Source organism: Diceros bicornis, chromosome 26, assembly GCF_020826845.1.
Source record: "Diceros bicornis minor isolate mBicDic1 chromosome 26, mDicBic1.mat.cur, whole genome shotgun sequence".
NCBI classification, from domain to species: Eukaryota; Metazoa; Chordata; class Mammalia; order Perissodactyla; family Rhinocerotidae; genus Diceros; species Diceros bicornis.
Genome location: NC_080765.1, coordinates 39,116,933 through 39,140,508, shown reverse-complemented (window position 1 = coordinate 39,140,508; position 23,576 = coordinate 39,116,933). Strand labels below are relative to the sequence as shown.

Sequence of the window (23,576 nt, the reverse complement as noted above, 5' to 3'; positions counted from 1 at the left end):
TGTCTCCATGCCACCACCCCCGTCCCTGCTGGCACTTCTTGAGCAGGCCCGCCCGTAGATTTTCCAGAACAGTAGGGGTTTCCCAGAAGTGGCCGCTCGAGAACCGATCAATGACTCACACCCAAGGCAAATCTGCCCAGGAGGGTGTGTTCTCTGCCAGAAATGTTCCCCGTAACCTCTCATCTAGCCTCTGTCACTTACAGCCGGGGTCATCTTCATGGGAAGGGAGAAAACCCCCCACACACACATACACACACACTCCGTCTTGGGAACAGCCCCTGCCACCCACCCTAATCCTCCCAGCCTGTGCACCTCCAGAAGCCCTGGGTGCAGTGACTCAGCCTCCACAAGTTTGAGGAATGTGACTCCCCAGGGTGGGGAGGCAGAGACCCCGTGGGCTGACCAGGGGCAGGAGCTGGATACAGAGCAGCCTTGAACTTCAGGCTAAGGAGGAAACTAAGGATTTGCTCGGTGCCACTGCAATCTACACGTGCCAGCCTAGCCCACCCTGAGTTTTGGCCTTGGCATCTGAGCTTTGAGCTCTAGGTCAGCTTGGTCCCAGGACCCCAAATTCCATGACGTCCCCTGGGAGAAGAGCCCCGAGTCTAAGAGGGTGACCCACGTATCCCAGCAAGTCCACTGCTGGGTATATGCTGGAGGAGATCTTTACCCAGGACCACTAGGGAACATCATTTTTTTTCTTTTTTTTTTTTTTTCCAGCTGACAAAGATTAGCCCTGAGCTAACATCTGTGCCAGTCTTCCTCTACTTTATATATGAGTCGCCACCACAGCATGGCTGATGAGTGGTGTAGGTCTGCACCCGGGATATGAACCCATGAACCCTGGGCCGCTGAAGAGGAACATGCCAAACTTAACTACTAGGCCACGGGGCTGGCGCCTAGGGAACATCATTTTTAATCTACCAATTTGCAGGTGCTCAATGAACACTGGCTCCCTGGAAGGAGGAATGCACACCGTGGGGCGTCTGGTTAAGACAAGAGTACAGACATTGGCATCAGACTGCTTGGGTCCACCCAAATCCCAGCCCCAGCATGTCTAAGCTGGTAGACCTTAGGCAAGTGTCCTAAGCTCTCTGAGCCTTTCCAGTAAAATAAGGATCACAATCATTCCCATTCCACAGAGAGGAGGTGAGGGATTAGCACTGGGCCTGGGAGAAGGAGCTCTTGGAAACCTCAGCGAGTGTGTAAACCCCTTCCGTCCTCCCCAGCACACAGCTGGTGAGACGCATACACAATTTCTCCTTTGCAGTCACACACAGAGCAATGGTGCTGCCTCCGGCTCTTCCCAAAGCAAGTGTGTATGTGTGTGAGTCTGTGCGTGTGTGTGTTTCTCCCACAAACACACCCTGGAAAGTGTCACAAGAAAGTCATCATGCCCCGTCTCCCCTTTCTCTCTTTCTCTCTCCCCCCTCCACCAGTCCCTGAGCCCTAAGCTCCGAAGGGGAGCCCTGAGCCCCAGGAACGCCCCCACCCCCTAGGTCCCCAGCGATGTTAACCTTTCTGCTCCCATAAAGCCGAAGAAGTGGGGAGAAAGAGGCTCCTTGGGGTGCAGCCTGGCTCACCTGTGGCTGGGCGGGGTCGCTGGGGATTGGCCCAGGGGGTCACCCCATGGGAGGAGTCTCGCCGGGAGCTGGAACTCACTGGAAGGGGTGGTGGGAGAGAATGGCTCCAGCTTGGCTCCCCAGCCTCTCTCTCGCTCAGTGCTCAGCAAGCAGCAGGCTGCCTGCCAGTCAAGGCTTCTATACCAGGGGAGGAGGAGTCCCAAGCTTCTCATGTGCAGTGCAAGGGGGGCGGGGAGGGGCGGGTCACTTCAGCTCACTGAGCCCCTCTGCAGTCACACAGATCTAGGTTCAAATCCCAGCTCCTGCTCCTCCCCGCCGTGTGACCTTGAACGGGTCACTTAACCTCTCTGTGCCTCATGCAATCACGTACTAGCATCTATCGAGCCCCTTCACTCAGGAGCCCCTTCTACCAATCCAGACACTGTGCGGGGCACTGGTTTTCTTGTTTGTAAAACTGGCACAATAATAACAACTCACCCACAGGGTTGCTGTGAGGATTAAATGAGATAAGGAGTGTAAAGGGCTTAGTCTGGTGCCTGGCATATGCCATGGGACTGCCCTGCATCCCCACCCACCCCCAGCCCCCATCCGGCAATGTTCAGTCTGGGATGAGATTTTTCCTTTGGGAGCATTCGTCTTTTTTTTTTCTTTTTAATGTAAGACAATAGGAAACTCAGATTCACTTGACAGTGAGCCTTCACATTGCAGGCAGCCTCAATTCCCTCAGACCCCCAGTCCAGGGCTCAGGCTTAACCCTCATCAACCCACTTATTTGGGAGTAAGGGGTCAAGGCAGGGGTCACCTGCAATGGAGGACGACGCCCTCTTCCTCAGCCTCTGGAATGAGGGGAGGCTGGAGAGCGAGCCAGGCCAGCCGGAGGCAGATGGGGGCCACCTCCCCTACTGGGGGACCAGAGCTCTTTTTGCTAACCACCCCCTCCACGCAGGGTGCCTTGGAGGTGGGAGTCCTGGGCGGGAAGTCAGGAGATCCGGGTTCCCACCCAGGTCCTAACACAAAGCAGCTGTCGAGCTCAGACCCCCTCAGACCTCTGGGCTGCAGGGGCCCGACATTCCATTATCCAGCAAATAGGGACTCGAGGTCTGTGCTTCCTTGCTGGCTAGGGTGCTGCCAGTGCTCCTGGACCAGATAACATGCTCTATACAAGCCCCAACCCATCATCCATCTCCCACACGTGCCGGGAGCCACTTCCTCCGAGACCCAGCCTGAGACCTGTTAGCTACAGGTATGGCTCTGGGGAAGTGTCTGTGTGTGTGTATGTGTGTTTGATTTTGTTTTTAAGTCTTCAACTCAACACCCTTCACATGGCTGGAAGCCCCAATGCACAGCCTTCCGGAGCATCTTGAAGATGCTCTAGACAGTGGACAAATTTTTCTGTAAAGGTCTGGGTGATAGATATTTCAGGATTTATGGGCCACGCAGTCTCTGTCACAACTACTCAACCTGGCCATTGTAGTGCAAAAGCAGCCACACCCAATATATACATATGGGGGTGGCTGTGTTCCAATAAAACTTTATTTACAAAAACAGGTGAGGGGGGCAGCTTTGGCCCTGGGACCAGTTGTTTGAGACGCCTGCTGTAGCCCAGCGTGGAGGAAGTCCTGATCCATCTAAGCAGCCCACCTCATGCAAGGCTGCTGCTCCTCCGAGGTTTCTAGCATTCAGAGAAGAGAATCATTTCTCTAGTGCCTCACTACTCAAAGTGTGGTCCACAGATGAGCATCGCTCGACTTGAGCGCTTATTAGAAATGCAGAATCTCAGGCCCCACGCCAGAGCCACTAACAGAATCTGCACAGTAACAAAACCCTCAGGTGGTTCATATGCACATTACAGTTTTAAGGCTGGGGAAGGACATGGTGGGATTTGTAGTCTGAGGCAGATCTCTCTGGCCGCCATTTGCAGGGTGGACAGAGGCGGACAGCAGGAGGCCGGTGAGGAACTGAGAGGCAGGAGGACCACGCCAAGGTCGGGGGGAGACGCAGAAGGAACGAGGCCCCAGGAGTATACAGAGCCAAACGGGGAGCGTGGGTAACCGATGGAGTGTGCCCAGCGAGGAAAGGCAAGATTCCACAGATTTCAGCCTGCCCAGCCCCTAAAATCAGGTGGAGCATTCTAGAAGAGAGGCTTGGGAGCCACCAGCCTGCATCTAAATGCCAGCATCGCACTGTCAAGCATGTGGCCTTGGCAAATCGCCAAACCTCTCATAGCCTCAGTTTTCCCCAACAGTACAATGGAGGTAATAATAGTATCTACCTCAAAGGGTACCTGCGAGGATTGAGTTAGGTATCCCATGTTTAGCACTGTGACTGGCACATAGCAAGCACCCTATAGATCTGGGTTTCTCAACCTCAGTACTTTCTAACCATCCATCCATCCATCCATCCATCCATCTATCCATCCATCCATCCATCCATCCATCCATCCATCCATCCATCTATCCATCCATCCATCCATGTATGTATCCATCTATCCATGCCCCATCTATCTACCTATTTACTACTTTTATCCTTTCTTTTTTAAAATCAAACCTTAATGCCAGGAGACCAGGGCTTCCCAGCCTCGGCACTATCGACATTTGGGGCTGGGTTATTCTCTGTTGTGGGACCGTCCTGTGCACTGTAGGATGTTTAGCAGCATCCCTGGCCTCCACCCACTATATGCCAGTAGCACCCCTCTGCCAAGTTGTAACAACCAAAAACATCTCCAGGCATTGTCAAATGTCCCTTGGGGTGCAAAACTGCCCCATTTGAGAGCCACTGATGTAGATGTTACCTGTTATTACCGTTGCTGTTATTAGGCTGTGCTGGAGGAGTGGCAGAGATGTTTGCATTAACTTAAACCATGAACTCTGGAGCCAGATACCTAGATTCAAATCCTGGCTCCAACATTTACTAGCTGCCAGTGGGGGTGGGGGTCACTTTAGGCAAATCACTTGTCCTCAGTTTCCTCATCTGTAAAATGGGGCTAATAATGATCCCTTTTCATAGGGTTGTAGGAGGGGAGGATGAGTTAACATAAGAACAGCACTCAGAACTCTGGCTGCACACAGTAAGGTTAATACATCTTTTGTGGTTATGGGGAGTTTTTTCTTCTTTCTCCTTCACCTTGCAGCAGGATGGCATACTAGACCATGATCACCACCCTCAGCCCTTGTATGGGACCAGCTGAGGGCAAACCCCACCCATCCCCTCCTGCCCCAGCCCCCAGAATGAGGAAAGTGTGAGGTCTGCCCTGGAAATGGTCTCTGGCCTTGTATGGGGTGTGAAAGTCAATTGCCAGATCTGCCTCGGATAAAACCGACCTCGGCTCAGCGGAAAAGTGCACGGATATTCCTGGCTGGAACAGAAATCCACCTGAAGGCTTTGAAAGGGGGAATGTGTTTGGCAGCGTTGTCTGCCGTGTAAAACCATCTGCCTGCGTCTCGTCTTGCGACAGCAGAGAAAGACTCTAAGGCCAGGAAATTACTTTTGATGTGGAGCGAAAACACGGATTTAGCAGTTCCAACCGGCTTTCGGCTTCTGGGTGCTTTGTGCAACCTTTGCAAATTTATTGTTTTCCCAATTGCACGAAGCCAAGGGGTTTCCAAGGAGACGCCTGGCTCCGTGCAGCTTTCTCAGCTCAGGAAGAGAGAGGGCAGCTTGGAATCCTTCTTTTGGTCAAGTGGTGGAAGATTTCCAAGTGCAGCCAAGCCCAGGAGCCACGAGAGCGAGGAAAGCTCCAGAGGACCTCGCCGGAAATTCAGGACCCGGAAGAGCCAGTCAAACTTGGCACTCTTGACACTTGGGGACAGATATTTCTCTGTTGTGGGGGCTGTCCTGTGCCTTGTAGAATGCACCCCTGGCTTCCACCCACTATCTGTTAGCAGCACCCCTCTTCCAAGTTGTGACAACCAAAATGTCTCCAGACATTGGCAAATCCACTGGGGAGTATTCACCCAGGGCGAGAGCTCCTCCTCCTCCGGGAGACAGATGTTGCGTAAGCCCTGCTCACAGCTGCTTCTGTCCGGAGGTGGCCACCTGCCTCAGACAATGCCAGACCAATACAAATGTCAGCTGCTGCGAGGCCGTCTGGGGTCAGGGGTCCTGAAAGTCCTGGAGGGGTTTGGAAACGGCTGGGGGCTCCCTGCTAGAGCGGACACTTGCATGATTCTGTGAAAATTCAGGGTAATCCACTGTCTCAGTTTGAGCATCTCCTTCTTAACATCTATCACAATTTTTAATTAATGGTGTGTTTACTTCTTTTTTCAATCAATCTCCCTACTAGAACATAAGCCCCCTGAGGGCAGGGATCTTGTCCCAGTCATGCTGTATCCCCAGCACCGAACTCAGAGTCAAGTACATGGGGCGCGCAAAGTAAATATCTGATTCAAGGAGGGAGGGAGGGAATTAGGGAACACCTGTTGCATGCCTGCACCTGGGAGACATACCTGGAGGACTTGTTAGAACCCAGATGGCTGGGCCCCAGCGTTTCTGATTCATTAGGTCTGGGATGCAGCCTGAGAATGTGCATTTCTAACAAGTTCCCAGGTGATGCTGATGCTGCTGGTCCAAGGACCACACCTTGAGAACCACTGGTCTGAACTCTGAACCTTTGGTTCTCAGTCTTGGCTGGGGAGAGTTTAAAAGGCTGGATGCCCAGGCCACAGCCCAACCAACGAAATCAGAATCCCTAGAGTGGGGACCCAGGCACCTGGGTGATTCCAATGTGTAGGCAAGGTTGAGGACTGCACAGCTGTACCTTCTCACTTGATCCTCACAGCTGGCAGGATTATTCCTTTCTTACAGATTAGGAAACTGAGATTCAGAGGAGTGGGTTACTTCCCAAGATCTTTAGCCATACCAAAATTCAACCCTGGACGTTTGATTCCAGATGCCACGTTCTTTCAGACACTTTGCTTGCCCCTCCCCTTCAGCAGGTCATAAATCAGACCATGGCTTTTTACCATTTTTATAGCTAATAGTCACTGAGCACTTACGAGGTGAGCGGCACCGATACTCTTATTCTCACAAAAAATATTTGCCAACCATGATTGCTCCCATTTGACAGGGAGGAAACTGAGGCACGGAGAGGTGGGGCAACCTGACCTTACTCATGCAGCCAGGAAGTGCTAGAGCCAGAATTGAACCCAGCCGCCTGCCCTGCACTGTGGGGCTCACATGCGGGAGATGAAGAATGTCGAGATGGAAAGGGACTCTGGACCAGGATGCCAGCAGATGTGAAAGCCGGGAGCGTAGGTGAGGTTGGGCAGCAGGTCCCAAGCAGGTGAGTAGCTGAGGACTCAGAGGTGGACAAGTCACAACTTGGAAGAAATTAGGAGACTGCTGGGACATACCTGTACCCAGGAGTTGCCAAGGCAACCCTGTGCCTCTGCCACACTGCTTCTTATATTCTCATCTCAGCAGTAACCAATCCCAGTGATTGGCTTCCAGTCAAAGCATATGATTGGCTGACACCAACAGAAGAGTGCAGTAGGAGGGAAGTAATAGCTTCCTTGAGCATCAGTGGTGTTCACTAAATGAGCTCAAAACAGCCTCATTTGTACTGTCCCCCCGCCCCCACCCCACCACGCTGACCCTTGATCATTCTCTCCCCGCCTCGTCTGGTCCCTCCAACTTTCTGCATTTGTTGGCTACCTTCCCAGCTCTGAACCTTGGCTCTGTTTTCCTGATCCAGCAGCTCCTCTCCCATTTGGCACAGTGTCACTGTGGACAGATAACTGGTGACACAGCCCCACCCCAACCCCCGCCACCCTGCCATTTGGCACAGCCCTCAGAACCACCCATATCTGAGCTCTCGTGGACCCCTCATGCTGGATGTCCCCAGGCACACACTGCCCAGGCACAATGATGAGACCCGAGCCCAGTGACACTGAGAGCCTTTGATTGCTCTTAGCTAAGATGAGTATCCGGCAGAGAGACCTACCACATGTGGCCCTGAGAGTTAACTTGCCATACCTACATATCATCTATACAATTATTTAATATTTTTGTTCAAATCAACTCCCTTTCAGCCTTTGACAAATGTATTTGAAATGGAATCTTTAGATTATTGCCACAAGTGGAAAACTAGTGTCCCTCACTATTAATAGAGGGTATAACAATGAGAAAATAGAAAAAAAGAAATTAATTCTAAGTTCTGCTGTCTTTCAAAGGTTCAAATCCTGCCTGAGGCTTGACGCCTTGTTGTTAGAAAGGGAGATGGCAAATGGAAGAGATGTTAAGGACAATTAGCATCACCTCCAGTCTTGCTCCTTGACACCATCAGGATTGATGGAGAGAACTTGAAAAGAGAACTTTCTCACCGAAATGCAGTGGTATTTACGGCCCGGCCCCTGCCCCTCCTCACCCAACTGCCCACGGCTCCACTTCCCCTGGGCTGGGCCGGTTTTAGAAACCAGAGCGTCAGTAGCTTGGCTGCGGGCACCGGGGCTGGACGGGATCCCGCTGCTTGCAAAGCACAAAAGCATTTCCCACTCCACAATGGGTTCCAGACCGCCTCGGACAAACAGAGGGGCTGGCGGCAGCGCTGGGGCCCTCAGATGGCCGGCTGCGGGCCCTCCCCCCTCAGACACCGTGCCTTCCTGCCCTGGCACTGCCTCCCAGGGAAAGGGTGGTTCTCCTAGTGTCAGTGACCACCGGGAAATCAACACCCCGAAGAAACTTCAGAGCAAAAGCAAGGCTTTCACAGTTAAAACTCAGAGCCCCGCTGTGCTCTGTTAAACCGTTCCACGTCTCAGGGCTGCTTTACAGATCTGCCGTCTTGCACTTCCCCTGAGGATGCACAGAGCAGAACGCGCCAAGGCACACGCCTCCTGGAACCAGGCCAGCAACGCGAGTGAGTGAAGGGGGCCGTGATGGATGGAGGGTGGCGGGGACTGAGGCAACCTGGAGGGTCCCAGCCCTGTCCAAAGAGATGCAATCCTGCCCACTGTTCCCCTGTAGGAATGTGGGCACAGAGTTGCTAGAACCACCAATTTTGCAAGAGATTCTGGAAATCTGAATTTTTATGTGAAATCTTCATTTTTTACCAAAATATTAGAAAACTCTATGAAAGTGCATACAAATGTATTGGTAACAGCAAAAACAGGAACCAACCCTAATGTCCATCAAAAAGTGAATGGATAACCAAATTGTGGTATATGGGGGCCGGCCCTGTGGCGTAGTGGTTAAGTTCAGTGTGCTCCACTTCGGCGGCCCGGGTTCACAGGTTCGGATCTCGGGCACAGACCTACACCACTCATCAGCCATGCTGTGGTGGTGACCCACATACAAAATAGAGGAAGATTGGCATGGATGTTAGCTCAGGGCTAATCTTCCTCAAGCAAAAAAAAAGAGGAAGATTGGCAACAGATGTTACTCAGGGCAAATCTTCCTCAGCAAAAAAAGAAAAAAAATTGTGGTATATGGATACAATATATACTAGGGCTATAGCTATACAATGCAATATCCACACACTACATACCACTCAGCGATAAGAAGGAGTAAACTAGGAATCTCAACTATGCTGAGTGCAAGAAGCCAAAGGGAAAAAAAGAGTGCACAGGATACGTCTCCCTTTATATAATATTCCAGAAAACGCAAACGAATCTGTAGACAGAAAGCAGGTCAGCGGTCATGCCGGGAATGGGGGAGGAGGGACAGGAGAGAGTGAAGACAGGCACAAGGAATCCTTTCCTGTGTTCACTCCTTGACGGAGGTAGTGGCTTCTTGACACATACATGTCAAGACTTCTCAGACTGCACACTTGAAATACGTGCAGATAATTATGTGTCAAGTATAAAGAAAGCTGTTAAAAGAAAAATGTGAGGGGCCAAATAATATGTGGGCCAAGTTCAACCCGGGGACGACTAGCGTTTATCCTCTGATATAAACCATTCGGTCAACACTGACTTAGAATTCACGTGCACCGTGCATTTTGTGAGGCGCTACGGTTGCAAAGGTGAGGGGTGCAGGGAAGTTCTCACGACAGCAGTGGTGCAGACTGGCCTGGCCAAGGCGAAGATGGTGACCCACGAACTCTGGCAGGTGTTACCCAGAGAGAGCCTGTCGCCCACACTCTCCGGCGAAACTGTCAGGTTTTCTGAAGAATCTCAAGCAATGGAACTTTCTCTCTCTGTAAATCTAGTTAGCCCACTCAAGAATCGAATGCCCTGTTAACTAGCTGCCAGCTAACCAGTTGGCAACGTCAAAAGTAAACAGAGCAGTTAGGTGACCACGGCCATCATCTGGGCAGGAGGTGGTGGTGGCCCAGGCCACGGCGGAAGCAGAGGAGACAGTGAGCAGTGGTGAGATTCTGAAAGGAGAACCAACCAATTTGCTGACGGCGCGGATGTGGGGTGGGAGAGAGAGAGGCACCGACGAGGACTCCAAGGTTTGGGACTGAGCACCTGGAAGCTGGAGCACCTGGAAGCATCTGGAAGCATCTGGAAGTCAGAGCCCCTGACTGAGATGGGAGGGCTCCAGGTGGATCAGACGGGAGGGTGAAAATTCTTGGGGTGAAAGTTGGCTCCCCGTTTGCTTCCTCTGACCACAAGAAAGCCTACGCACGTGCGGTGAGAGCCCTTGCGAGGAAGCAGAGAAATCCGACTAATCTCTTTGAGAATCCAATCCATGCTGTGCTTCTGGCTTATCCGGATCCCCCAGCTCCTAACATCAATTGCTCCGGCCACATTAATGACCAAGATGGGAAAATGAGATTTTGACTCAAGGGCCCGGGTTGCTGGGGGTGGCAGTAACCCCAGAGGGGCGTTTGCGTCTGCCCAAATTGGGTACAATCTGTGTGATGGGCTCAGCTGGCCTGATCCCTGAGGCAGGAGTGACAGGGCTTGACCTGGAACATCGGAAGCAAAATGCAATTAGAGAAAATCTGATTAGAAGTGGGTGACTGAGGTTTGCCTTTTGCAAGGATTTGTTTCCCCGAATATTTTGAGTCCGGAAAGAAGGAAGAGAGGGAGGAGGAGGGAGAGGGAGAGAAGGGAAGGAGCAGCTGCATACCCAGATGTTTGTCAAAGCCAACGCACTCTACAACCTACACTCTACTACTCTCTACCAGCAGCACTGGCATCCCCTACCCTGTTCAAAATGCAGATTCTCAGGCCGAATCCCAGCCTCGCTCAGTCAGAATCTGCATTTTGATGCAACCCACAGGTAACACTGAGGACTACTGCACACGCAGTAAAATTTGAGACACACGGGTCTACACTGCTGTTTTCCCAGAGTCAGGTCTTCACCTAACATCCTCACCAATTTTGCCACATCCCCTCACACCGCTTGTAACATGATTAGCAATCTTTTCTTCAGATCAATTCACTTTTTAAAAAAAATCTTGAAGGCATTTATTTAAAATAAAACTTTATGTCACTATTATCAGTGGATAATCAGCATCATTTGCCATAAATGGAAACAACCATAAAAAGGCATGAAACCAGATGAAAGTAAAACCATGTTATTTATCTCCGGCTGGATACTGCCGCCTGCCCAGGGTTCTTAGCCTGAGGCCGGGCTCTCTGTTTAAAAGGGAGATCAGCTGGTGTTAAAGAGGTGAGAAAGAAGATGTGGTGTGTATAGACACACACACACACACACACACACACACACACTGGAATACTATTCAGCCACAAGAAAGGATGAAATCTTGCCATCTGCAACAGCATGGATGGACTTTGAGGGTATTATCCTAAGTAAAATAAGTCACACAAAGAAAGACAAATACCATATGATTTCACTTATATGTGGAAGATAAACAAACAAACAAACACATAGATATAGAGAACAGATTGGTGGTTACCAGAGGGAAAGGGGGTGGAGGGAGGGCGGGAAGGGGTAAAGGGGGACATGTGTATGGTGATGGATGGAAACTAGACTTTTGGTGATGAACACGATGTAGTCTATATGGAAGCCAAAATATAATGATGTCCACCTGAAATTTATACAATGCTATAAACCAATGTGACCTCAATAAAAAAAAAAGAGGTGAGGCATTCTAGCATCCGATCAAGATTTTCCTCTTGAGATCATCATAAAGATTGAAAAAAAGATGAAGAATGAATAACTTTCTCAGTGTGTGATTCAGTGATATTAACGCTGAGTCCACGTGACACACCAACTAGCATCTCCCCGCCAGGGTCTGGTTCCCACAACTTGAGAATAGAGCTGTTCTACAGCAGTGTCCCTGCCCCCACTCTCCTCCCCCAGGTCCTTGCATCTTCTCCCCCACATGAAGATTCGCCTCCCTAAAAGGCTCACTTAACTGGGTAATTGGATGCAGATGCAGACTGATGTTTGGCTGGAGACCCCCAGGGTCCCTGGCTCTCAGGAGGGATCAGTTCGGGGTCCCCACATCTCAGGAGGGATCAGATCTCAAAGGCAGCAGCCCACTCCGTGGTCATCAACAGCTTCAGCCCAGAGAAGTCACCAGCCTCTCTCCTAGCAGTGATCAATATGCCTGGGAGATACGCCAGAGCCCCAAAGTGCAAGGAACCAGGACAAGTTACAAAGTTTGGGGTGTGGCGGGGATGGAACCCCAGGATCACGGTGAACAGCTAAGGCTGTCTATGCAGCCCCAAACTACCGGGGGATTCAAAGTCTGCATGGGGAGCAGTGTAGACCTGGCCTTTCAAAGTGGATTCCTAAGACCACTTGGGCAATAATTGCGTTGCAGCACAGGTTAGGATGGGTGCCTAGAATTTTCCAGAAATGCCTCTTGCCAAAGGGAATCACCTAAGCTCAACAATTAACAGTTAAAATTTTAAAGGGAGGGTTTCAAATCCTCCAGCTGAAGCAAACACTTGAAAGGTGAAATGGTTGCTATACATTTATCTTCATTACATCAACTCCTTCTTTTATTATCTTAGAGATAATAAAAACACCGTGTGATATAGTCACCAACCAGAAGTCCTTGCTGAGGCAAATGTCAGTTGTATCGTGTTGAGGTTTGGTGTACTTCAAATGGGTACTGGCTTATTTGCAAAACAGCTTGTTATTAAATAATGACTATTAAAAATCCCCATGGTTGCAAAAACTCTCTGATAAGCAGTGATGAGACTGTTAGTAATAATTCCCTGGAGAAATTTGGGAAAAGAATAGGTTTTGCTCCCCACCCCCACCCAAAAGACCTTTTATCTCTCCATTGATAATAATATTAATACTTACAGTTACCTTTTATTGAGTGTTTACCATGAGCCAAGTACTATTCTAAGAGCTCCATAGATATCAACTCAGTAATCCTCACAGTAACGCCATCAAGCAGGATTTCTTACTCTCTGCTTCACAGATGAGAAACCAGCCACCAAGACCCACCAAAGGAGCCTTCTCAAGTCATCGCCAAGCCTCAGACTTCACACCATGAAACATGACAGTAAACTGTATTTGATTCACCATATGAAATGCCTCATTAAATGAAAATGCTTGCACAAGAGCTAAAAGGTGGAAGCAACCCGAGCATCCATTGAGGGATAAATGGAGACATAGTATAAACAGTCAATGGAATATTATTCAGCCTTACAAAGGAAGGAAATTCTGACACATGCTATGACATGGATGAACCTTGAAGATCTTGTGCTAAGTGAAATAAGCCAGTCACAAAAGGGCAAATACTGTAAGATTCCACCTATAGGAAGTACCTAGAGAAGTCGATTCACAGAGACAGAAAGTCGAATGGTGGTTGCCGGGGGAGAGGGGAATGGGGACTTGTTGTTTAATGGGCATGGAGTTTAGACATGGAGTTCTTTCAGTTTGGGAAGATGAAGAGAGTTCTGGAGATAGATGGTGGTGACGGTTGCACAACAATGTGAAGGAACTTAACACTGGTGAACTGTACACTTAATGGTTGCTATGGACTGAATGTTGTGTCTCCCCAAATTCATATGTTGAAACCTAATCCCTATTGTGATAGTATTAGGAGGTGGGATCTTTGAGAGGCAATTAGGTCATCAGTAGGCTCATTAATGGGATTAGTGCCCTTACGAAAGAGACCTCAGAGAGCCCCCTTCTGCCACGGGAGGACACAGCGAGAAGACAACACCTATGAACCAAGAAGCGGGTCCCCACCAGACACTGAATCTGCCGGTGCCTTGAAACTGGACTTCCCAGTCTCCAGAACCGTGAGAAATAAATTTCTATTGTTTATAACCCACCCAGTCTATGGTATTTTTGTTATAGCAGCCCAAAGGGACTAAGACAATGGTAAATTTTTCGTTATGTATATTTTACCACAATAATACAACAATTTTTCCCATAAGAAAGAAAGAAAATATTTGGAATTAAAAGCATTCACTCATTCATGCATGATTCTTTAAAAAACATCAGTACAAAACTCAACATTGTAGACTCCTTTCATGCATTGCACAAAGATTTAAGGAGTGTCTACTGCGTGCCAGGCAATCCACTAGGTGGTGGGGGTACATAGTTGAATCAGGAGCGATGCTCTGGAGAGATGCAGACAAGTAAATCAACTAACACAGTAAAATCACAGCCACAGACACAATGCTTACTGGCTACCAGGCACTCGTTCAGCTAGTTTACCTACGTTAACTCAGATAATCTTCCTGGCCGCCCTGAGGTCGGAAATACTATCATTCCCATTCTACAGATAAGGAAACTGAGGCACACAGAGGTTAAGGAAGTTGTCCAAGGTTATAGAGATGGTGGATCCAGGCAGTCATGTTCAATCCACGCTTCTAACCATACACTGTGGGGTGGAAGGAGTGATAGAAAACTACACAAAACTACATTTGTAGTTGGCAAACCACAACCCGTGGGCCAAATCCATCCCACTGCCTAGTTTTGTAAATAAAGTTTTATTGGAAGACAGCCACACTTATTTGTGTACATACTGTCCATGGCTATCTACATCAGCAGAATTGAGTGGTTGTGACAGAAACAGTATGGCCTGCAGGGCTGGAAATATGAGCCGGCCCTCTATAGAAGTTCATCAACCTTGTTCTGGGGGATGAACAGGAAATGTTTAGTGAAGGATGGAGGGAAGGCACATGTGTCAACTCTGCCTTCCCAAGACATTTCACATCCCTCCCTTCCCTCTCCCATCTGATGCCACCCCCTTAGCACAAGTGGCTATCCACTCTCACTGAACGCCTTCCAGAGCCTCCTAACCTTCTCCCTGTGTCCACTCTTTACCGCTGCAACCCTTTCTCCACCCAGGAGGGAAAGAGATCCACCCAAGGATGAGATTGGATCCCAATGCCTTACATTGAAAACCATTCGAAGGCCCTCCTCTGTTCTCAGAATAAAATCCAAACCCCTCACCAGGACCAACAGGACCCTTCCTCCAACCTCATCCCACACACGTCCTCGCACTCACTGGCCTCTCTCAGGAATACTCTGCCCACCATCCTTTGGCTGCCTAACTCCCTGGCGATCTGCTCTTGATGTAAACATCCCTGCCTGTCTACTCCACCCCGTGTAAGGCCCCCACGAGGATCTCTGTGCATCTCCTTGCTTCTTCTCTCATACCGCTCATTACACACTTGCAATTATTTTAGAGAAACTTCTGTTTTATCTGCCTCCTTCATACCCCAGGCCAAAGGGTGGTATAGTGGGTGGGCTTACACTGGCCCTGTAATTTCCATTAAACTCTGCATGCAGCACCCACGCCCCCCGCAAATATATGTACAATATATATTTCTATAACCCTGTTTGCAAATACAGGTTCAAGGCTGGTCCCCTGTCTGCTGGCCCCTCCAATCAGATTGTCATCCCTAAGTCCTTCCTGGGTGTAAATTTTACAGCCACCACTGCGCCCCGACCAGAAGGTAAGTCCCCGGAGGACAGGGACCAGGGGACCATTGGTGCAGCTCCTCTTTTCATTCCTGGTGCCTGGCACAGCCTCTGGCCCCCAGGAGGCACTCTAAATTTATGTGCAGCAGGGAGGATAGATTCCTTGCAGAGAGGACAACGACGCCCCCAGAGGTGTGAAACAGCGGGAGGTGTTCCAATAAGGGAGGGGTGGTAGGAGCCTGTGGGTGGGGGAGGGCAGGAGAGAGGGACAGGGTCAGACAGTCCTCCACTGCTCAACTCAAAAATCACCCCACCCCTCAGCAGGGCGTCCTCGTGCTGCTGAAGGCTTTGAGGGTCAAAGGTTACATTTCCAAAGATGCTGATGTGGGCGGAGAAGATCCGCTCAGCCCCGTTTCCTGGGCTCTACACCCACCCTCCCTGGTCACGCTCAGCCACAGGTTCCTCAGATGGAGTGAAGGGCCCTGGGGGCCATCAGCAGCCTCTCGGGTGCTGAGGTGACAGCCAGGCCAAGCTCCAAGCTCCAGCGTCCGGCGAGCAATTTACCCCAGATGCTCGAATCTCCCCAGGAAGCTCACAGGGGAGCCGGGCCAGACGCCGCTGAGCCCCGCGGGAGGAAGGCCCGGGTCTGGCCGAGCGGACGGCGGTCCTCGGGCGCACCTCGCTTACCTTAGCCAGCTGCGTCTGCAGCTTATTCCTCACGTCTGTCACCTCGGCGACGCGGGCGTTGAAGGCCAGATTGGTGTTGGTGAACTGCTTCCACATCTGATCCGACAGGGTCTCAAACAGGTTCTCGGCCTCCTCCCGCAGCCGGATGGAGTTGGCCCGCATGTTCTGCGAGTGCCGGATGTTGTCGTTACTGAACTTGGCCCAGGTCTCGGGCACGGAGATCCTGCAAGAGGTGCCAGGATGAATTTAACACAGGTGAGGAAGACGGGGGCTGGGGGCGGGGCTCGGAGAACCCACAGCCCGGGATGTCTCACCCTCGGCCTCTTGACACTTGGGTTGGGATCCTTCCTTGCTGTGGGGGCTGTCCTGTGCACTGTCGGATGCTTAGCGGCATCCCTGGCCGCTACCCATTAGATGCCAGCAGCATCTCCCCTCCGGTTGTGACAATCAAAAATGTCTCCAGACATTGCCAATTGTCCCTGGGGGAGAGGACACAATCGCCCCCCAGTTGAGAACCACTAATCCAAACCCCTCGTTTTGCAGGGGAGGCAGCGGCAGCCTCGAGAGAGCAGCTGATCTACCGAAGGGCACTTGGTGAGTTGCAGGAGAGGAGAAATTCCCCCAAAGAGCCCTTTTCCCTAACACTCCCTCCCACTACCACCACCAAAACCAGAGAGACAGGCCAAGGAGCAGGCTTCGGGCACGAAGCTGGCTGCGGGGTCCCTTCAGTTCAGTGATGAGCGCACGGCCATGCCACCTGCACTGACTCATTCATTTAACGAACGTTCTTTGAACACCTACCACACGCCAAGCCTAGCTCTAGGCACCTGGGACAGAGCCACAAACAAGAACGGCAACACCCCTGTCCTCATGGTGATGAATTTCCCGCGGAGGGAGACAGACAATAAGTAAAGAAGATATTTACACACGGTGTTGTGTGCTATGAAGGAATTTAGAAGCAGGGTGATGAGAGAGAGACAAATGGAGTGAGATCATGATGTGTCAGTCAAGAGCGTAAAAGGAAATAAATGGAATCCTTGGAGAGTGTTGAGGTGCTCATGGACTAGCAAACGCAGGAGGCTGTCAGCACCCCAGCTGTGAAGGGCACGAGGAGAGGGAGAGGTGGGGGAGGAGGAGCGCAGAGGAGCACCACCTGGGGAGGAAGGAGGCAGGAAGAATAAATCCCCAACATCGTTCTCCTCCTGCCCTCCGTCTCCTGCTGGTGTCCCTCCTATCGGCTGAACCCAACTGGGAAGCAGATGGCAAAGGGCTGCAGAGGGCAGCCTCCTCTATAAGACTCACAGCAGGGAGGCTGGAGAATGGATCTGGGGGGACAAATGGAGACACAGGCTAATTAGAAAGGGCAGGCAGGGAAGGCTTCTCGGAGGTGGTGATGAATAAAGGTCTCAGTTTAGAAAACAGAAAGTTCTTCCTGGCAGAGAATGTAAATCCTTGCAACAAGCGACCAATATATTGTATGGGGGTTTCTCCTCTGGGAAGCCTTTGAGAAGGAGAGATGTGCATTTCTTTGAGCTGGTTTCAGGATCTAGCTGACTAGATAACTTTTCAAGGTCTTTTTTAACCAAGAAGTTTCCAGTTTTTAAATAAAGCAGATTTTTATTCTCAGGCAGTAGGAAAAAAGAGACTCAGTTTTCTGAAATAGAAGTCTCTTTTCAGTCATTTAAAAGCACACTTAGATTGCATGGTGAATAGAAAGTTGTTAAAGAATATATACAATATGGGTTGTTTTGCCTGGCTTTTGCAGGAGTTAAAATCAAGAAATAAACAGAGGTCTCGGGCTTCTGGAGATGGGAGAGGGCACTGTGTCTGATCCAGAGCTTTCACCCAGCAAAGACCTGAGGCTCAGAGAGGTGAAGTATCTTTTCCAAGGTCACACAGCTGCTCACCAGTGAGGAAGAAAGGAGGAGGCACCAAGGACAGCAGACAGAGACCCGCGGATTGACTGCCCGTATCTGCCGCTGCTGAATGGGACACTGTCAATGTCCTGAGCAGCAACCTCTAGGCCCTCGCTCTCCTTGGAGCAGACAGCTGAGCTCCCCAGGGAAAATAACCCGCTTAATCATTCTCCCTGGGGGGAATCTGCTAGAGGCAGCCTGTGTTCTCGCAGGGGGTGTGCCTCAGTAGGGGGGCGAGCTTTCTGGAGCTGTTCCTCTAAAGATGGAGGAGACAGCAGGCTCTGCTGGGGAGGCAGGAAGGTGCCGTGGTAAACACACATGGGCTCAGATCGTGGCTCTGCCACTTGCTGTGTGAGCTTGGGCCAGTCATTTCAGCTCTCTGAGCTTTCGTCTCCTCATTGTAAAATGGGGATAATAATGGTGCCTACCCTGGGGTTGCTGAGTGACTAAATGTGAAACCCCTATTACAGCACCTGACGATAGTGAGTGCTTGAGAAATGTTTATCATTCATGAGACGCTATGTGTAAAGCTCTGAGCACAGTGCCTAGCACATAGCAGACATCTGGTAAAAGGCATCTACTGTCATCGTTGTCATCTTCTTCATCATCATCATCAGTTAATCCATGGCAATGAGAACAATAGGGACCAGAGATACTCAAGTCAGAGTCTCTCAACGTCCTTTAACCTGCCCAGACATGGCCCTGCTTTGAGAAAACCCCAACTACAAAGCCCTGAGCTAGTGCATCTGGGGAGCAATAGTCACCACCAATGGCAGCTCTGACTTTCCAGCTGGAGTCGCTGGACGGGGGACTTTAAATAGCAGACCCTCCTGGGCATGGAAATCAAGTCTCCGCCAGCCTGGCCGCCCAGTTTTCGGGGAGACATCTGTTTGAGAAGGGAACCCTCCGGACTCCCCGTCCAGATGGGCGGCCGTGGCTGAGGGGACAGAGCCCCCTGAAGGCCTGCCCATCTCGTCGGCGCCGGGGGGAGTCAGCCTCGTCAGGAAGAGGAGGCAGCACCCCCGGAGTCGTGGTCCTGGAAACTGCAAAGGTCCACAGTCACTACGATCCAGAGAGGGACCCCAGGCTGGGCCAAGGCGACCGCCAAGAAACTCCTCTCCTTCTTCCTTCTCTCCCTCCCTCCCTTCATTCAGTCTCTCATTCAACAAACGTTTACCGTACGCCTACTATGTGCCAAGCACAACTCTATGTGCGAGAGATTTTTTTAAAACGGGACCGAGACGGACACCACCCTCTGCCTGTCCCCAGAGGCCTCACTATCCCAGCCCTCAGACTGCCGACTGGGACAGCACGCCTCAGTTCTGCATGACGTTCTGTAATGCGGTGACATGCCCAAGTCAGGGCCGGGCATACAGAAGGCACCTACCCCATAGCTGCTGTGACCAGAAAACAAGGTCGTACAGCAAGTACTCAGTAAACGTCAGCCGTTGTCATTTCCCTTCACCAGAAGCCCCCCTTTTACACTCACAGCCACCCTGGGAGTGGGCACGATTTTTACTCCAGTGGTATAGACGAGGATACAGGGCCCAGGGAGATGAGATAACCTGCCCAGGAGTTAGTGTAGACGCCAGATTAGAAGCCAGGCAGCCTGGCTCCCAAATCCACTCTTAAACCACTTCCAGCGCTGGTGGGCGTCAGTTAGCTCTCCCCACCGAGCCCGAATCCCTCCTCCTTCTGGTTACAGCCGTGGAATTGCCAATCGAGGTGCCCCAGCATGCCCCGGCCGAGCGGCAGGGGCCACGTGGCCCTCACTGAGCCAATCGCTCACTCGTTCTTGCTGAAATTTGAATCTTGGGCAAAACGAGGCAAGAATGGAAAGATAGTGGTGCTCTGACAACATATCTGATTAGTTCCCACTCCCTGGCTCTTTCAAGCTGCCAGAACCTTCCCGTTGAGTCTGTGGCTCTCTCACAACCTTCCTGTAAATTCCATCTTGTCTTAAGTTAGCCAGAATTGGATTCCGTGGCTTGTAACACAGGATCCCCATTCATCCACACCGCCTCACGCATGACTGGCGCACGATGCCTCTTTACGGTTCCTTGGCAGGAACAGACTCAGAAACCCTCACTCCCAGCAGGCACGGCCAGGGGTGGGGACCGGAAGCCCAGTCCTTACGTGCCGTCGACTTTCTCTATGCCATGGAAGAAGCTGATGCAGTCTGATGTGTTCCTCAGGTTGAAGCACTTCTCATCAATAAACTGGGCCGAGCTTTTGTCCTCGAGGTCCCTCTCCAGGGCGTGCTGAGCATCTCGGTTATCCCTGGGGTGGGGGAAAGGATTTGCCTCTGGATTGTGCACTTACCCAGAGGCCCTCACCCAAGGTAACACGGCAGGTTGGTGCAGAGCCACTGCTGAAAGTCAAATCTCTGACTCCCAAGACAGTGCTCTGTCCACTCCCAGTGGTTTCTCAGCCCTCCTCCCACCTTGACGCCCCCACCATGTACCCAGGGCCTCCCCTACTCTCTCACCCTCCCCATAATCCATGCAGACCTGCTGTCATTTACAATAGGGGTGGGCAAACATTTACTGTAAAATGTCAAATAATAAATATCTTAGGCTTTGTGGGTCATATGGTCTCTGTTGCAACCACCCAACTATGCAAGAAAGCAGTCATAGATAATATGTAAACTAATGGTCATGGCTTTGTCCCAATAAAACTTTATGTACAAAAACAGGTGTGGGCCAGATTTGGCCCTCCAGCTGCAGTTTGCTGACCTGATTAAGAAGAGACAAAGTCAGACTCTGGACAAAATCAGTTCACAAATCATTGTGTCTGACTCTATGCCAGACACAGAGGGAAAAGACATGACTAAAACCCAGTCATTACCTTCAAGCTGCTCACAAATTTGTGTAAATAAATACAGTAAAACTACACATGGTACAGAACTGTAAGGGCAACAGTGCAGGTTTGAAAAGGATACAAAGTAACACAGAGGAGGATGCCATTAACTCAGGGAGAGGGAGTGGTCAGGGAAGGCCTCCAAGGGGTTATCTGAGTTGGGTTTTCATAACAGGGTAGACATTATGGACAAAGTTGGGTGGGGGAAGGAGAATTCCAAGCTGAAGGCACCACATGTGCAAAACCAGAGAAGCTAGAGACTTCCAGCTGTTTAAAGACCCGTAAGTAGGGAGAAGTCAAGATGGCGGCGTAGGCAGACTCTGAACTCACCTCCTCCCGCAGACACAGCCAATTTACAACTACTCGTGGAAAAACTACCCCTGAGACAGAACTGAAAACTGGATAAGAGGAACTCCTGCAGCAAACGACAATCTTGAGGTAGAAGAGGCAGAGACACCCTTCTGGAGAGGAAAAACGCCGCCTTCACAAGCCGCCAGCTTCACGGCCGCCCGGGAGCAGCCCACAGGTACGCAGCCTCCCTGGAGGTGCAGGGCCCCCGAGACGGGGAGCGCCCCCGCTGTGGGCATTTTGTGGACCCAGCACAATCGAGATGAGTGGCATAATATCTGACTTTGCCTGCTACTAAAACATTGGGGAGTACCCCCAGAAAAGCTGGTTCACAAAGAAATTAAAACCAGCTCTTAAAGAGCCCATGCGCAAACTCACCCATTTCAGAAAGCAACCTAAAATCACCAGAAAGAAAGGTGCACAGTGCTTTGGTGAAAAGAGACTCACCTGATAGGCCCTGTGTGCATCTCGGTGAGGGGTGAGACCTCTCCAGGGACTGGGACATTGGCGGCGGCCATTGTTGTGGCCTGGTGTGGGTGTGCTGACGAAGACGCCATTGGAGTTCTCCCTGGGGCCTGCTAGTCCAGGGTCTGCCCCACCCGCTAGAGCACCGATTTAATCCAGTTCAGCCAGGGCAGGCAGCCCATCCTGGAGACTGGCCCCACCCAACAACAAGCCCTCAGGCAACTTGTGGGCCTGCATATATTGGTGACTGGATTCTCTGCAGCCTGGCCACTGGGCCCACTTCAGTGGGGCAGGACGTGCACAAGGAGCAGGTGGAGAGTATGGGGCAGTGGTGGAGTGTGTGGGGCATCCGCCGTGGAGAGACTGGGTCCGCTTTGGGAGGTCGGGGTGCGCACAGGGGGCAGGACTGTGTTGACTGTGTGTGTGGACCTGTGGGCGGCAGGGCTTGTCAGCTGCAGAAGACTTGTGCTTCTCAAAGACCCACATAGGGGGTTTGCCCCACCTTCCAAAGCCTGAAACAATTCGGTGCTCCTGTGCCTGAGGTCAGCCCCAACCAGCTGCAATCCTCAGAGAGCTGACAAGAGACCTAAAGGCTGGAGGCTTATAGCAATTGTAACGCCCTGAGCCTAACAACCTGCCACACTGGGGGCCTACTCACTTAAAAGAAATACTGCAACAAAAATGTGGTATGAGAACTTACAGCCAACTGTGCTGGGGCTCCCCACACCTGATAAAGAGACTGAAGGGCCCACAACAACTACAAGCAGCTGAGCATTACAACAGCTGGCCAGGGGCATAACTTGGCCACCCTGGGCGCCTACAGGGAGAGCAAACAGGCCACAACAGAAGGACACACGTAGCCCACATAGGGGTCACCCCTGGAACGTTGAGAACTGAGGGAAGCACACTGCAGGCCTCCTAAGGCGTCACTTACATAAGGTCACCTATCCAAGAGCAGGAGACGTAGCTGACCTACCTAATACGTAGACACAAGCACAGGGAAAGAGGCAAAATGAGAAGGCAAAGGAATACATTCCAAGTAAGGGAACAGGACAAAACCCCAGAAAAGGAACTAAGTGAAACAGAAATGAGCAACCTACCCGACAGAGAGTTCAAACAAAGAGTGTTAAGGATGCTCACTGATCTGGGGAGAAGAATAGATGAACTCAGTGAGAATGTCAACAAAGAAATGGAAGATATAAAAAAGAAGCAATCAGAAATGAAGAATACAATACTGGAAATGAAAAATTCACTAGAGGGACTCAAAAGCAGAGTAGAGGATACAGAAGAAGGGATCTGTGAGCTGGACTAACGACTAGAAGAAATTACCCAAACTGAACAGGTAAAAGAGAAAAGAAATAAAAAGAGTGAGGACAGTCTAAGGGACCTCTGGGACAACATCAAGCACACTAACATCCTTCTTATAGGTGTCCCGGAAGGAGAAGAGCAAGACAAAGGGGCAGAGAATCTATTTCAAGAAATAATAGATGAAAACTTCCCTAACCTAAGGAAGGAAACAGACATCCAGGTACAGGAATCACAGAGAGCCCCAAACAAGATAAACCCAAAGAGGCCCACACCAAGACACATCATAATCAAAATGTCCAGAATTAAAGATAAAGAGAGAATCCTAAAAGCCGCAAGAGAAAGTCAAGTTACATACAAAGGAAACCCCATAAGGCTATCAGCTGACTTCTCAGCAGAAACCTTATAGGCTAGAAGAGAATGGCATGATATATTTAAAGTGCTAAAAGGAAAAAACTTACAGCCAAGAATACTCTACCCAACAACATTATCATTCAAAATGGAAGGAGAGATCAAAAATTTCCCAGACAAGCAAAAATTAAAGGAGTTTGTCACCAAGAAACCAGTGCTACAAGAAATGTTAAAGGGACTGATTTAAGGGGAAAAGAGAAGACCACAAATAGGAAAAATTATCTATTTCCATGATAAGAGGGTAATGGAT

The 23,576-nt window shown here is 50.5% G+C and overlaps 1 protein-coding gene across 1 annotated transcript in view; it reads right to left on the bottom strand.

Annotated features, from left to right (window-relative positions):
- The window catches only part of TEKT5 (tektin 5), a 44,542-nt gene that overhangs the window by 8,300 nt on the left and 12,666 nt on the right, over positions 1-23,576 (bottom strand). Inside the window, exons 4-5 of the mRNA XM_058570070.1 lie at positions 20,075-20,218; positions 16,023-16,245 (exon numbers count right to left, since the gene is read on the bottom strand). Of these exons, the coding sequence (XP_058426053.1) occupies positions 16,023-16,245; positions 20,075-20,218 (367 nt within the window). The remainder of the gene's footprint in view (positions 1-16,022; positions 16,246-20,074; positions 20,219-23,576) is intronic.